Here is a 12611-nt window from a genome sequence, read left to right as displayed (position 1 = left end):
CACTCTGAAGCAGGGACCACAGCAGATGTGATCTCTTGGTGGCTGGGAAGCTCCCTGGGCAGCAGGAGGGGAGTCTTGGGGCTGCAGGGCCCCAGTGGTGAGCTGGGCAGTGAGGGATGATCAGCATCTCTTCCTCTGATAATACAGGTACTCTTGGAAGTGTTATCTAAATGTAGATAAAAGGAGGATCCCCTTTGTATCTAGAGATAAAGCCAGAAAACAAAGGAAGTTCAGGAAAAAAAGAAGGGTTCCAAGTGAAAGAAGGGTGTTATGGTAGTGATTGTCTAACAGTTGATACAAGTAGATATCTTAGTGTCAGGGTGCACTTAATGGAACTGTTTGTGCCTCAGACCTGGTGTCTATCAGCACTGTAATACTGAGGTGGGAAACTGAGGCCAGAACAGCAGGAAATTTGCCAGAAAGAAGGCAGGGAGCCAAAAGGAAAAAGCTAGATCCTAGGTCTTGAGGAAGAAAAGCTGCAAAATTTGTCTAATTAAGGAATGTAGAACTAGACCAGGTGAGCTAAGGACGTTAACTTGCATATGAGGAGAAAGGAGAAGAGGCCTCACAAAAATAAAGTCAGAGATGCAGGATGAAAACCAGGACAGAAGCGTAGGGAATGGGATGGGAAGGGCTCACAGGGAGGGATAGCGGTAGAGTCACGTGCTGTGGACAGGTCAAGGATGGTAAGACTAGCAGAGGTCCTAATGTTGAAGTGAAAACCTGTATTACCTGCCGAGAGCCATTGCAATGGGGCGAAGGAGACTTGAAACCAGATAGGACAGACTCGAGCATAGAGCTGAAGGATCAGAATTCATAGCACCTTCATGCATCCTGGAAAAAAATACAGCTCAAAATACAGTTGCCTAAGAAACTATTGCAAAACTGCTGCAGCTACAGTTAGCAGAACCTGACTCCCTCTTTTTAAGAAGGTGGGTGGATGTATGGATGGTTGGTTGGATGGATGGAGCGGGTTTGGCTTTGGAACTCACCCCTTCTGCTTCCTGCTGTGCTCATATTGGTCACGATGAAAAAATTGGCTTTGTCTTCAGCTGAAACCTTCATACACATTGATGTGTTTTAAAGAACAGATCGTACAGATCCTAATATGGGCACTAAAAACAAAAGCTCGACAAATAAATACTGGGAAAGGACCCACAGCTTCCTGAAGACTGATAGCCAGATTTCTTTCTGCATGCCTTTTGCATCCTGTTGATGATATGACACTTTTTCCCCAGTAATGTCCAAGACTCATACTGCATTAATCAGATAATGTAACTTTCCATGATCTGGCCCTCAGAAATGTGATTTAACTTTTTTTCCCTCCCTTTTTGCCTCCCTTTGACAACCGACTTTTTCCTAATGGTTTCTCCAACCCTTGAAATCTGGCAAAAGTTATGATATTGTTCCCAGAGCAATGTTTGTGCTGTGATTAATGTGTGATTCGCTACCTGATGCTTAATAAAGGCCTTGCTCTTTGAAAGGCTTGTCCGTGGTCCATACTACACTTGAATCGGGTCTTGTGAACGCCAGTGGGAGTATGGACACCAATACAGTTAAATCCACGGATTTGGGCACCCAAGGATGGTACCCAAAACCAGCCTTATCCACAAATGACCGCACGTTCCTTCAGCTTTGCTGTGACTGCATGGAAATCCACAGGTGTATTGGATGTGTGGCACTAATGTGAAAAAGAAAGGAATATATTCTTGAATCCTGCAAAAACGTGTTACTAACCCCCCCACCCCGCCTTGTGTGGTACTTGTCCCATACTGTAGCACTGGTGGCATTAGATACACCTGAAGACAGCTTGTCTCTCTTGTTGTAGTTGCAGGTGGAACTTGATCAGGAATACCAAGACAAATTCAAAAGACTGCCTTTGGAAATTCTGGAGTTTGTACAGGAAGCCATGAAAGGGAAAATCAGTGAAGATGGAGACCACAGTTCTGCCCCTTCTTCCCTGACATCTGACAGTGGAAAATCAAATCATAAACCTCTGCAAAGTGAAGAGGAATTGGAAGAAGATAACCCGGAAAAGGTGTTCGATACTACTTTTTAACTGCCCAGGAAACAATCAGTGCACCAAGGCGCATCGCTCCCCGGCTCCGCGATCCCGATGTGAGCTCCCGCTGCAGCACCTGGGGGGCAGGAGGAATCTGCATTCAAGCGCACATTTCCCACAAGGAACATTTTATAACAAGTATTGTGCAAAGGTCTTCATTCTCATTCTTCACCTTATTATTATTCTAAAGCTTAGTGCAGTTGTAATGGGAAAATTAATATGTTAACCATCCTCTCTTCTTTTTTTCTCTTCTCTTTGGCCAATTTACAATGGGTAATTTTGTGGCCATGTTCACTGCTAAGAATGTTTAATGAAGACCAGTGTATTGTACAGAGACAAATGTGTGCAGATTTCCTTTGGAAGTGCCAGTGCAAAGTGCTCCAAACTAATACAGATCCTAGCGAATATTGTAACAGTACTTAATCGTATTTGTTTCCTTCTTTATAACTGCACCTTGACAGCTGTACCATCATTCTACATTTGCACTGAAACATGTAATCCTTTTTAGCTTTGCAAGCACTGGTGGCTTGCTGTCTTGAGATGATGTTTATCACATGGAAAGAAATCTATTTGCTGCTGAAAATTCTTGGAACTGTGGGGACAAGAGGAAAACAAGGAGAAGAACTCTGCCTGGGGATTGCTGGTGTCTGTGTACGTCTGTGTTTGTTACACTGTGTGAGTGCATATATGTTTGTGTATATATATAGCTATATGTGCACACACATCCATCTGTACACACGCAGCATGTTTCTATTTAGAAGTAAGCATGGTCTCTTGGCCAAATGAAATGCTTCAGGGATACGTGGGTAGAGAGAATCTTTATGAAAGCTAACATCTGGGATATACTGCTATGAAATAGTCACTGAATCATGAAATTCTTTTTTTGTGGTGTTAGTGTTGTAAATCAAAGTAGTTTTAGAATATAAATTTGATATCTATTTTGCAGACTCAGAAGTATTGATTTTAAGTATCATATTTTAAGCTTACCAAATTTGATAGGATTATAAAAGGTTTAGGACTACAGTGTTTGAAATTTAACAGAATCTTCCATTATTTTTAAGACTGAGGTTCAGTTTTACAAAGGTCTGAAATTTAAAAGCAAACTATAAAAAACCCGATCACGGTTATTTAAAAATGTATATTAATCCATTTAACTGACTACTTAAAGTAAGAACAATCAAACTTAGTGTACTGTATGATATGCATGAGAGAAGTAACAGCACATTTTGAGACATTTCTATCAGACGACAGAGAGACTTTGTGAAAGTCAGGAGGTTTGAAAAGGTGAAGAAATGCTATTCTCTGCATTCCCAGACTAACAAGCAGGAATTGTGAAACATTATGGGCAGATCCTTGTTCGTACCCAAGCCAATGCATGATGGTAAAGGCCTTTCCCTTAGCTGTACAAAGAGGCATCTTAGAGCAAAGGATAAACTAGGTCCAAAGATGCAGATTTGCGTCAAGGGGCTTGATCCTGCAAACTGGGCTCAGCGCAGCTCACCTGGGGAGTAACGGTCACATTCATGTTTGCAAGATCAGGAAAGCCTTTGGATAAAGCAGCCCGTGACATAGGGAGGCATTTTAATGCATCGTAACAGTTAAGTTACTTTACTTCCATTCCCTCAGGATTTTAGTACTTTAAAGTAACTTATTTTATTTAAATTTAAGCAATAAAATACAAATCAAGCTTAAGTTTCCAGTTAAATAATGGTGTGTGTATATATATAAGTTCAAATCTTGGAAAACAAACAGTATTTTGATGTTTCTTTTTTAAACTTAAAGAGTAGAATGAAAGAAAAATTGCACATTGTTTGGAGGTCGTATTTTGGATTAAACTGTTCTGGTTTATGATGAGGAGATTAGTGAACATGAAATTCAACAATCTGACTTTCATCTTAATGCTAGGAAAGGTGAATCCTCTGTTACTCCTTGTTTTGCACTTTGAAATCAATCTTAATCACTCATTGAAAATGTAGAGAGTCGAGATGTAATGCTGCATTTTATAAAGTCAAAAGGACATATTGTCTAAATTATTAGAAGAATGAACTGATAGCAGTGTTCACAATACAACTGAAGACTATTGCATTACAGAAAGCATTGTACAGCGCAGGCTTCCCGGTCAAATCTCAGCTCCTTTGAATTGCAGTGGAGCCAGGACTTCACCACAGTCTTCAAACTCGGGCAAATCCCACTTATCCTTTTATTTATATTTCCAAGTACATAAATATACTGGTTGGATGAACTATACTCTCAGCTGTAGTCATTTTACAGTACGTTTGTATTTGACCATTTCCTGTACTCACATTTTTTTATATCTGTACAGTGCCACTTTCTGCAGGTGTAAGGTAGTGTGTAACGCTGTACATCTTGCATCGTTCAGCCTATTTCAGTGAAACTGATATCATTTAATATTGGTATTACTTGAACTAGAGTAAGATAATGAAAACACAAAAAAAAAGGGTCTTGATGATGTGCAAGTCTTGTGCCTTTTATGTATTTTGCCTTGTTCCGTGTTGAATGTGTGGAAATGCTGTATCGTGGACTTTCTGCTGTATAGAATAGAGCTGTCTATATTAAACTAGGTCGTGCACTTCAGATATCTTTACACTACTGAAAATAGCTTGGTTTTGGCAGTATCAACTGAATTTTAAAAGTTCTACTGAAGGCCAGACATTTTAGATTTAACATGTTCATAATTATGTTCATTAATGCTCATGTATTAGCTAAACAGTCACTGAAAGATAACTAAAGGGACATCATTGCTTGCCTTTCTTTGAAATCAGTGTTGCTCTTGTACACTGTATTACTAGTGTCTGTGATTGATTAGTCCTTGATGATTTGCTTTCGAAGTAGGATGAAGTATTTCAGTTAACATGTACATATTTTTTCGGTTCCTCAATCTATTGATTGTTTCAGAGGCATAATTCACATTTTTGTAAAAATTCTATGCAATTTTGTGGCATGATGTTTCTTCCACTTGTAATTTTATGTGCTTACATTACAGATCCAAAGGACAAATAAAAATTTCTTAACACAAGCTGGTTGTTTTCTCTGTTCATTGACTCAAGAGCCTCGGTTGACTCAGGAGACCTTCCTGACCTCCAAGACCTTGCCTTGACCCCTTTGCTCCCAGGAAGGGCAATGCCACCAGCAGCCAGTGACGTTTCCCTGCAGGCTTTTGTGTTCACAACGAGGAGAACAAGGAGCTGCATGTGCCTAGGCATCCGTCCTGCCCCTCCCAGCAAAACCTGCATCTGCTGGCGCTCTGAACAAGAAACTAGTGCCCTGCAGCCAATGTACTGGTAAGAAAACTTAGTGACTTACAGGACAGGCTTTGTAGAACAGCTACGGAGGGGGATTTAGCCACACTGATAAACTGCCTCAGCCCCACTTCTCTTCCAGTGCCCCAATTGTTTCACTAATCATCTATGCAATTATATATGTGCTGTGAAATGTACCTTTGCAGGGGCCTTCCACTGAGAGCACTGAAAAATAAATCTATTCCTTTGGCTTTTGATTTTCCTTTTCCTGTTTAATTTACAGTGTGAAAAATTATCTCTGGGAGAAGAGATAAGCAGGTATATTAATCCAGTGTACTAAGGGATATACCTGTTAAAATAAATACTCTCCAAGGCAGCTAGAGTCAAATTGCTCACTAGAAGAGGGGTGGGGAAATGGGGTCTGATGAGGGGGATGGACACGGCACAGGGTAAAAGCAGGCAAGGAAGGGAGGAACAGAGCTGAAAGCTGAGCCTGTGAATTTGACAGAGAAGCGTAAGACTGGGACAGAAATGAGAAAAGAAAAATGGATATGTTTCCTGCCCAAAGGAGGAACAGTGGGGGGTGAAATCAAAAGCAGGGTTTGCTGAGGCCCCGTGAATGAGCTGCCCGTTGTGCAGTGATGCGGGCGAGGGGAGGCACATGGGACCACGGGGCAGGGAAGCAGTGTGGTGGGGAGAGTATCAGCAGGGCGAGGGGGAGATGGTGACAGCCAGCCCAGAGGGAAAAGCCAAGAGGCCATGGAAGGATTGGGGAGCAACATTTGCTCCCGTGGGGCTCGGTGGGGCAGGATTCTCACAGCTGGCCAAGCAGAAGAGCTTGGTGTTTGTTGCGCTTGGGCCACAGGAGACTGACTTGGCTGCTGAGGAGAGAGGGGAACGGGCTGGGATGTGAGGAAAAGCTGTTTGGAGGCTGACCAAGGGGAAGATGGTGTCACAGAGGCCAGGCAGTGGGAGCAGAGCTGCTATGTGAAGCAAGCTTATTGGGCTGCTGAAGCTTCACTTGGATTCTGGAAATGCTCCTGTGATGGCCACAGGAAACCTCATCCCATCACAGCAGCAGCAATGTGCTACTACCAGCAGGAGAAGGTGACCAAAGACTTCATTTTACATCATTTCCTTCACAGTGATGCAGGCCTAGTCATACACAGAAGACACCTGAATGCCAAGCGAGACCAAGGAGTGAGCGCCATTCCCCACAGCGCGGAAACAGTTAATGCTGACCTCCCTTCCTAGCTCTGCCCAGAGGAGCTTCCCTAAACATGCACAGCAGGATTTGCTTGGTCTTTATCAGACCTAGTTCCTTCTCCTCCAAGTGGTGGCCCTGCCCTTACTCTAAGGGCTCAGAAAGAGGAGGAGGGTCCCTTGCAACGAAGGAAGAGCTACTTAGCAAAAGGGCCAGTGCAGGAAATTAAAGCCACGTGAAAAAAGCAGCAGGTGATAGTCACTAGTGAAGTTAAGGAAGCCAACTGCAGAAACATGTTCTGGGATTTAAAAAGGTTCTTTAAAGAAAGGCTATTCCCTAGTGTGCACTGGTAGGACAGTTGGCAGGAGGGAAAGGTTGGGGGCTTGTGCTGCTTTCCACAGCACAGTTCCCTTTAACTTTTTTCTAAGTTGGTGGGTTTAGAAGGTCAGGATCATTGTCATGGGGGTGGTATGATAGAAAGGAGAATCTGAGGGGGAAAAAAGCCTGGAGAAATGAAAAATCCAAGTGTTCAGCTTACAGACAATGAAGAAGAAAATGCTGGAAGTAACGCATTAGCTACTGTGTAGCTGATACGATTTTAAAGGGCTGGGGTTTGTGGAATGGTTGGCTGCAGAACATGGTGAGGAGGCCATGGTGAGGGGTGCTAATCACTTTGGCTGGATCCAAACTGGAGCAGGTAGGAGGGCTTTAAGCAGCACTGGAGGAGCCAAGCTCTAATTAGTAACAAATCAAAGCCGACTTGATGAATGTGAAGAAAAGAAATGTAAAACCTGCTGCTGTATCAATGGAGGAAGCCTGGCTAATGAGCAGGAGAGCTTGGCAACTGCCATGGCTGAGAACTGTAATGCAATTAGTGTTACAGAGCTGTGGTGGGATAATTGGCCTGTTCAATGTGGTTACAGGCTGTGTAATGGGGACCAAATAACGTAAAAAGAGAAAAGGGGGGGTGGGGTGTAAATTGAACCTTGTTCTATTCTTCAATAAGATGAAGCTTAGTTGGTAAATGTTGCTGCACTGAGCTAATCTACAGATGGCAGGAGCTGCAAGCAAGGCAAGTGACTTGCTTCAACTGAGGAAGAGGTTACAGGGGTGAAATGCTCTGATCAGGTTTTGTACCAGCATTTTCAGGGTGGTGCAGAGAAAAGCTGGCTTTGTACAGTCCCTGAGCTATTAGACCCATGGCTTCACAGGAAAAACACCAGGAGCTGGTGGAAAGGTGTAACACCAGCTGACAGATGGAGGCAAGCGAGTTAGAGACACAGTCTTCTTTATTGTCTTCCTTTCTACATAAGCCCACCAGAGATGATTAATTGTGAGTAACAACAGGAAAAAAGTGGATGCTGCACTGTATAGGATGGTGCCATGTCATGTTACTCACGCCATGCAGTCTGTGGATGCAGCAGAGAGGAATGAGATGGACAAACCAGACTAGATGATCTCACAGTGTCTCTTGGCCTTAAGATCTGTGAATCTTATCACAATGTTTTTCTCTTGGAGGCGTTTTATTGTTCCCTCAAGGAGGGCACTTTGATCACTCAAAAGGTTGTGATTCCCTTTGGAAAGGCTTTATAATGTCCTCTTAATTGCCAGGGCCAGTAAAGTAACCCTGAGCATGTTGTCTGCAGTTCAGCCCTACGGGCTGTCTCCCAGAAAATGAGCCACCTCTCCAAGAGTGTAAATCAGTGGAAGTGTGGCATCCCAGGAGCCCTCGGCAATAAATAAACTCAACCCAAGTGCTCTCACAGCTCGCCACCAGCTGAGTGGAGCACATGAACTCCCTGGCTGGAAGCTACCCCAAGCTGTAAAGTCTGCGGTAAGACGGCTCTGACTCATGGAGTGCAGCCTGTCAGCCCCGGGGAAACGGCTGGAGACGAGCCCCAGCGAGGAGGAGGAGGAGGCAGTGGCATCCAAGGGTGCAATGATCTCAGTGGAAAACTCAGTTCCTCAAGCTCCCCCCTCTATTTAGGGGAGAAGCCTCTCCCCTAGCGACTTCTAGAAGCAGGAAACAGCCTGTATTCCCTCCAGTAAGTAAGTGTTATGCCCTGCTTTCACTTTGCTGCTGCAAGATGCTCCCTCTGATCGTTAAGGCTGAGATGGCAGCCCAAGTGATTTACGGGCTGGAGGAGCCCACAGAGGCCTCTTCATGCCGCTGCAGCCTTCTGTGCCTTGCTCAGAAACCCACAGGCAGCTGCCAGGCCCAGCTGGAGAGGGAAGGAAGAGGGAAATGTCCTTCCCAACTCCCTGGGAGGTGCTGGGTGGGCAACGGGGCTGGTACCCCCCGTGGCAGGGCTGGGGGTGCTGCAGAGCTGGTGTCAATGGTACATGCTGTCCTGTGTCACCTGGGTTTGTCCCACACATGGAGTGAAGCCATGCAGTGCCACAGGGCTCTGGGCAGTGCAAGGACCCCAAGCAGCACGGGGTCTCTGCTCTCTACTGAGAAACCCTGCACTGCCTCTCTTGCACAGGACTCAATTTAGCCCAGTGCTTTGGAGCATTTAGCTTCTTTTATTACACTAGGGTACTAGGAAAAGGAATAAAACACCTTGGTATTGCCTTGACAGCAACAAAATAATTGCTCTACTTTCCCTGAGGAAATTCAGCTTTGGGTCTGCACAGCAGCTTTACATGAAAAGCAACTATTTTCTGTTGCCGTAATTTAAAACCCATATCTGGCTTTACAAATCCCCATTCCTTCAGCCCAGTGACAGATTGGGGAGCTGTGATAACTTTCTTGTGTCAAAGTAACTAATGAGAAGGAAATTATCAGGCTCTCTATGGAAATGCTGCTGTTCTCAACTCCTTGAGGGATGCTGCAGGTCCCTGCCTGCAAACCAATACTGTGACATGGTGTGTGATGGCTGCAGACCTGGGGTGCCAATGGTGCTGGATGGGGGACAGGGAAAAGGGACAGGCATTTGCTGATGTTACACGCAGTCGTAAAAATCTTGGGGCTTTTGGATCTGCTTCACTAAGGGTGAAGGTGAATTTGACACAATTACCTTGCTCAAGGAGTTAATACAGCTAAGGATTTTTCTTACATGTACTCCAGTCACAAGCAATGAGATAGCTGCAGCAAAGTACTATTTAACTGTATGGAGCTCTGCCTTTAAAACAGTTGTATGAGAACCAGCACAGGACCTACATGTGAAAGGAGGAGCTGCTTTTTCTGGCAGGTTCCTGCCCTTCTCCCAGGCTGCACTTTCATTTTCAAACCTTTCCCATGCGTGGCACTAGCTGACACCGCAGCAGCCTCAGCAGAAACCCAGGCTGGAGGAAGTGAGGGGCAGCCCTTCTGTCCCCAGCATAGGACAGCCTTCAGGCAGGACCAGACAGGCACTGTGACCTCAAATCACATTTGCACTCTCTGCCCAACCACTAGTTTGCAGCCCCAATCCTAAACTGCATGACACTATCAAGTGTTTGATCTAAGCTATTCGCAATGCCAGTGTGCAGTGCACATCCTAGCTCTTCTGGAGCATCACCAGAAGTAAAGAACCAGCTCTACAAAATAATGCTTGTAACTTTCTGTTCCAGAAGGCAATTTCTTCAATATTTCTTAAAGAAATATAGAAGGTATTTCTTGAGCAGCCTGCCTAATCCAATTTATAGATCGAGGGGGATTCAAACCATCTCCAGGTGAACAAAGCAGCCACCCTTCTTCCCTACTGGGTCTTGCTGCTGTGCATTGTGCCTGATGCTTCCCCCTCAGCAGAACCTCAGTCACCCACAGACACCCCTCTGGTCAGGCATGGGGATTCCTGTGGTTCTGCCTTGTTTATTCTGGGCTGTGGTGAGGGTTGGTGTGAGAAATGAGGGAGCCTTCGCCTCTGCACTGGTGCATTCCCAATTGGTAGCAGCAGCTAAGGAGCATCACCACAGCATCACCTCTGCACTGCACACTCCCCTGGTTAGCTCCACAGCAATTAGTGCACAGTGTTGTGAGCTCTTCATGCTACAAACTTCTTTAAGCATAGGTATTTACTAGCCAGGTATTAATACCTATTTTTAGCCTACCTGGAATATAGAATGAAATACCCACTGCTGGTTTTTATGAAGAGCCGTTTTGTACTTTCACAATAGACATCAGAAAATTCCATCAATTACTGGGGTCTCTTCAGGGAAACTAATTATTGTGCTACACATACCTAGTCTGAAAACTTAATAATATCTCCAGATGCTGCCAAAAGTCCTTTGGAGGTCTTACAGCTCACCAGGGAACCCTCTGCTCTGCTTTTTCCTTTTTCTTTTAAAATGAACTGTCAGATGTTCAGGGAGGGAGCTGGGCTGGAAACGCTGCATTCACATGGATTCAGGGTGGTATTGTTCTTGTGGGAGGGGAGGAGGATATTTATTTAGTTTTTTAATCCCTAGATCCTCTTAGATTTGCCTTAAGTCAACTGTTTCACGGTGACTGCCCAGTGCCACATGCTCAGGGAACTGCAGAGAGATCCGCACATCTCCGGTGGGAATTGTCCCAGTTGGAGCAATTAACAGGCTGCTTTTGGGGTGCTTTTTTTAGGGGTGGAAGGGTATCAACATTAGGCAGAAGGCAAGTGCCAACGGAGGCAAAGCTGTGTTATGTATGACTCCTTGTATGAATACAGCAAAATCCTGGGGGAGCACCGGCTATGTTTTTACATTGACTGTTTGACAAATACCCACCAGAGCAGCGAGTTCTACCCCAGCATAAAAGCATTTTGCATTTCGGATGATTGTGATCATATTAGGTAAAGTGTTACTGGAGTAATCCCCCTCTTCCAAAGCTACAGGTACTAAGGGCTGTTGTAGTCTGTGGCAATATGTATTGGAAAGAAACAGGAGTGGTGTAAGCTTAACAGCAAAAAAGGCATCCCTCAGTCCTCTGCAAAAGCCAAAAGTGATGTATTGCCCATGAGAAGACAAACCAGAGCCATGAAACTTGCTCCCATATTCCCCCATTTTCACATCCAGATGGCTGTTATGAAACAAGGAGACATGAAATATGTGCCTGAGTCTGTCTCAAACGACAAAACCATGCTGGTGGATCATGTTAATCCCTTCATGTCTGGACCCCAAGTCCTCTTGGGTGCATTACTCATCCTGAGGCTCTCCGAAGAACTTAGATTTTCCTTTAGATGCCTGATTGTGCTGAAAGATCTGAGAAGGGCTCAAGGGCATAAATTATTCTTTCCATAGCCTATGAGAATGTATGATCCTTAAATTGCCACCAGATCTGCCTTCTTCACATAGTGTAATGAAAATAATATTGTGCTTGCCCTGAGCCAAGAAGAGGATCTGGTCCAAACCACGTTGTCTTTCAGCAACCCAGCAGCATCGTGGCTGCAGATGGTATGAACGCCTGGAGAAATGCAAGTGCTGGAGGATCAGCACTCAGTATCAGCCACTCAAATTGATTTCTTTTAACAGCCCTGAGAATTGGGGCCAGGTTTGTAAGGATGTAAGCCTGTCAGTATGATGTAAATCAGTGTAGTGTGTACACTGTGGGGTGATGGACTGGTGGTGTCAAGTAGGGCAGAAGCTGGTTTATTCCTCAGTATTACCACCCGCTCAAAGCCCAACTGGGACGTTCCTTGCACCTTCCTTGGTAAGCAACAGAGGTGGGGTCATTCCTGAGCTGGGAAACAGAAACTGTTTGCACATGACTTTAGGAGATGAGGCTTCCAAAAAGATCCAATGACTGTTGTAACCCCTGCAGTAACATCCGTGTTAGCAACTCTAGATCAGTGAAGGCCACCAAACCACTAACACAGGGAGCTGTGGAAGACAGGTAACGGATTACAAGTATGAGGTATTTATATAAATGGGGGGCAAAGGGATGGAGGATGTTTCTATACAACTATCTTGGGCTATCTGTTTGGCTAGCACATCAGAGATACAGGCATCAGCCTGATCCTGCTTTCCCTGGCAAAATTGTGATCTGCCACCAGTTACAGCAGGAGCGGGACTCGCCTTATAATAAATCACATCAGTTTACTGGGCAGCTTTCCATGGGAAGCACACTGAGGCTTTGATTGCAGATGAAGCCTATTCAGGCATGCTGACAGCCAGGCACTCACCATCGTGG

At 44.7% G+C, this 12611-nt stretch overlaps 1 protein-coding gene across 1 annotated transcript in view; it reads left to right on the top strand.

The window, feature by feature from the left end:
* LOC104408755 (1-phosphatidylinositol 4,5-bisphosphate phosphodiesterase beta-1-like) overlaps window positions 1-2059 on the top strand; it is a 120565-nt gene extending 118506 nt beyond the window's left edge. Inside the window, 1 exon segment of the mRNA XM_010018459.1 lies at window positions 1829-2059. Within this exon segment, the coding sequence (XP_010016761.1) occupies window positions 1829-2059 (231 nt within the window).
* Window positions 2060-12611: the final 10552 nt, after the last annotated feature.

The sequence above is a fragment of the Nestor notabilis genome, unplaced genomic scaffold (genome assembly GCF_000696875.1).
Source record: "Nestor notabilis isolate BGI_N333 unplaced genomic scaffold, ASM69687v1 scaffold1707, whole genome shotgun sequence".
Taxonomy (NCBI): domain Eukaryota; kingdom Metazoa; phylum Chordata; class Aves; order Psittaciformes; family Psittacidae; genus Nestor; species Nestor notabilis.
Note: the sequence above shows the minus strand (reverse complement) of the source record. Positions and strands in the feature narration are given on the sequence as shown.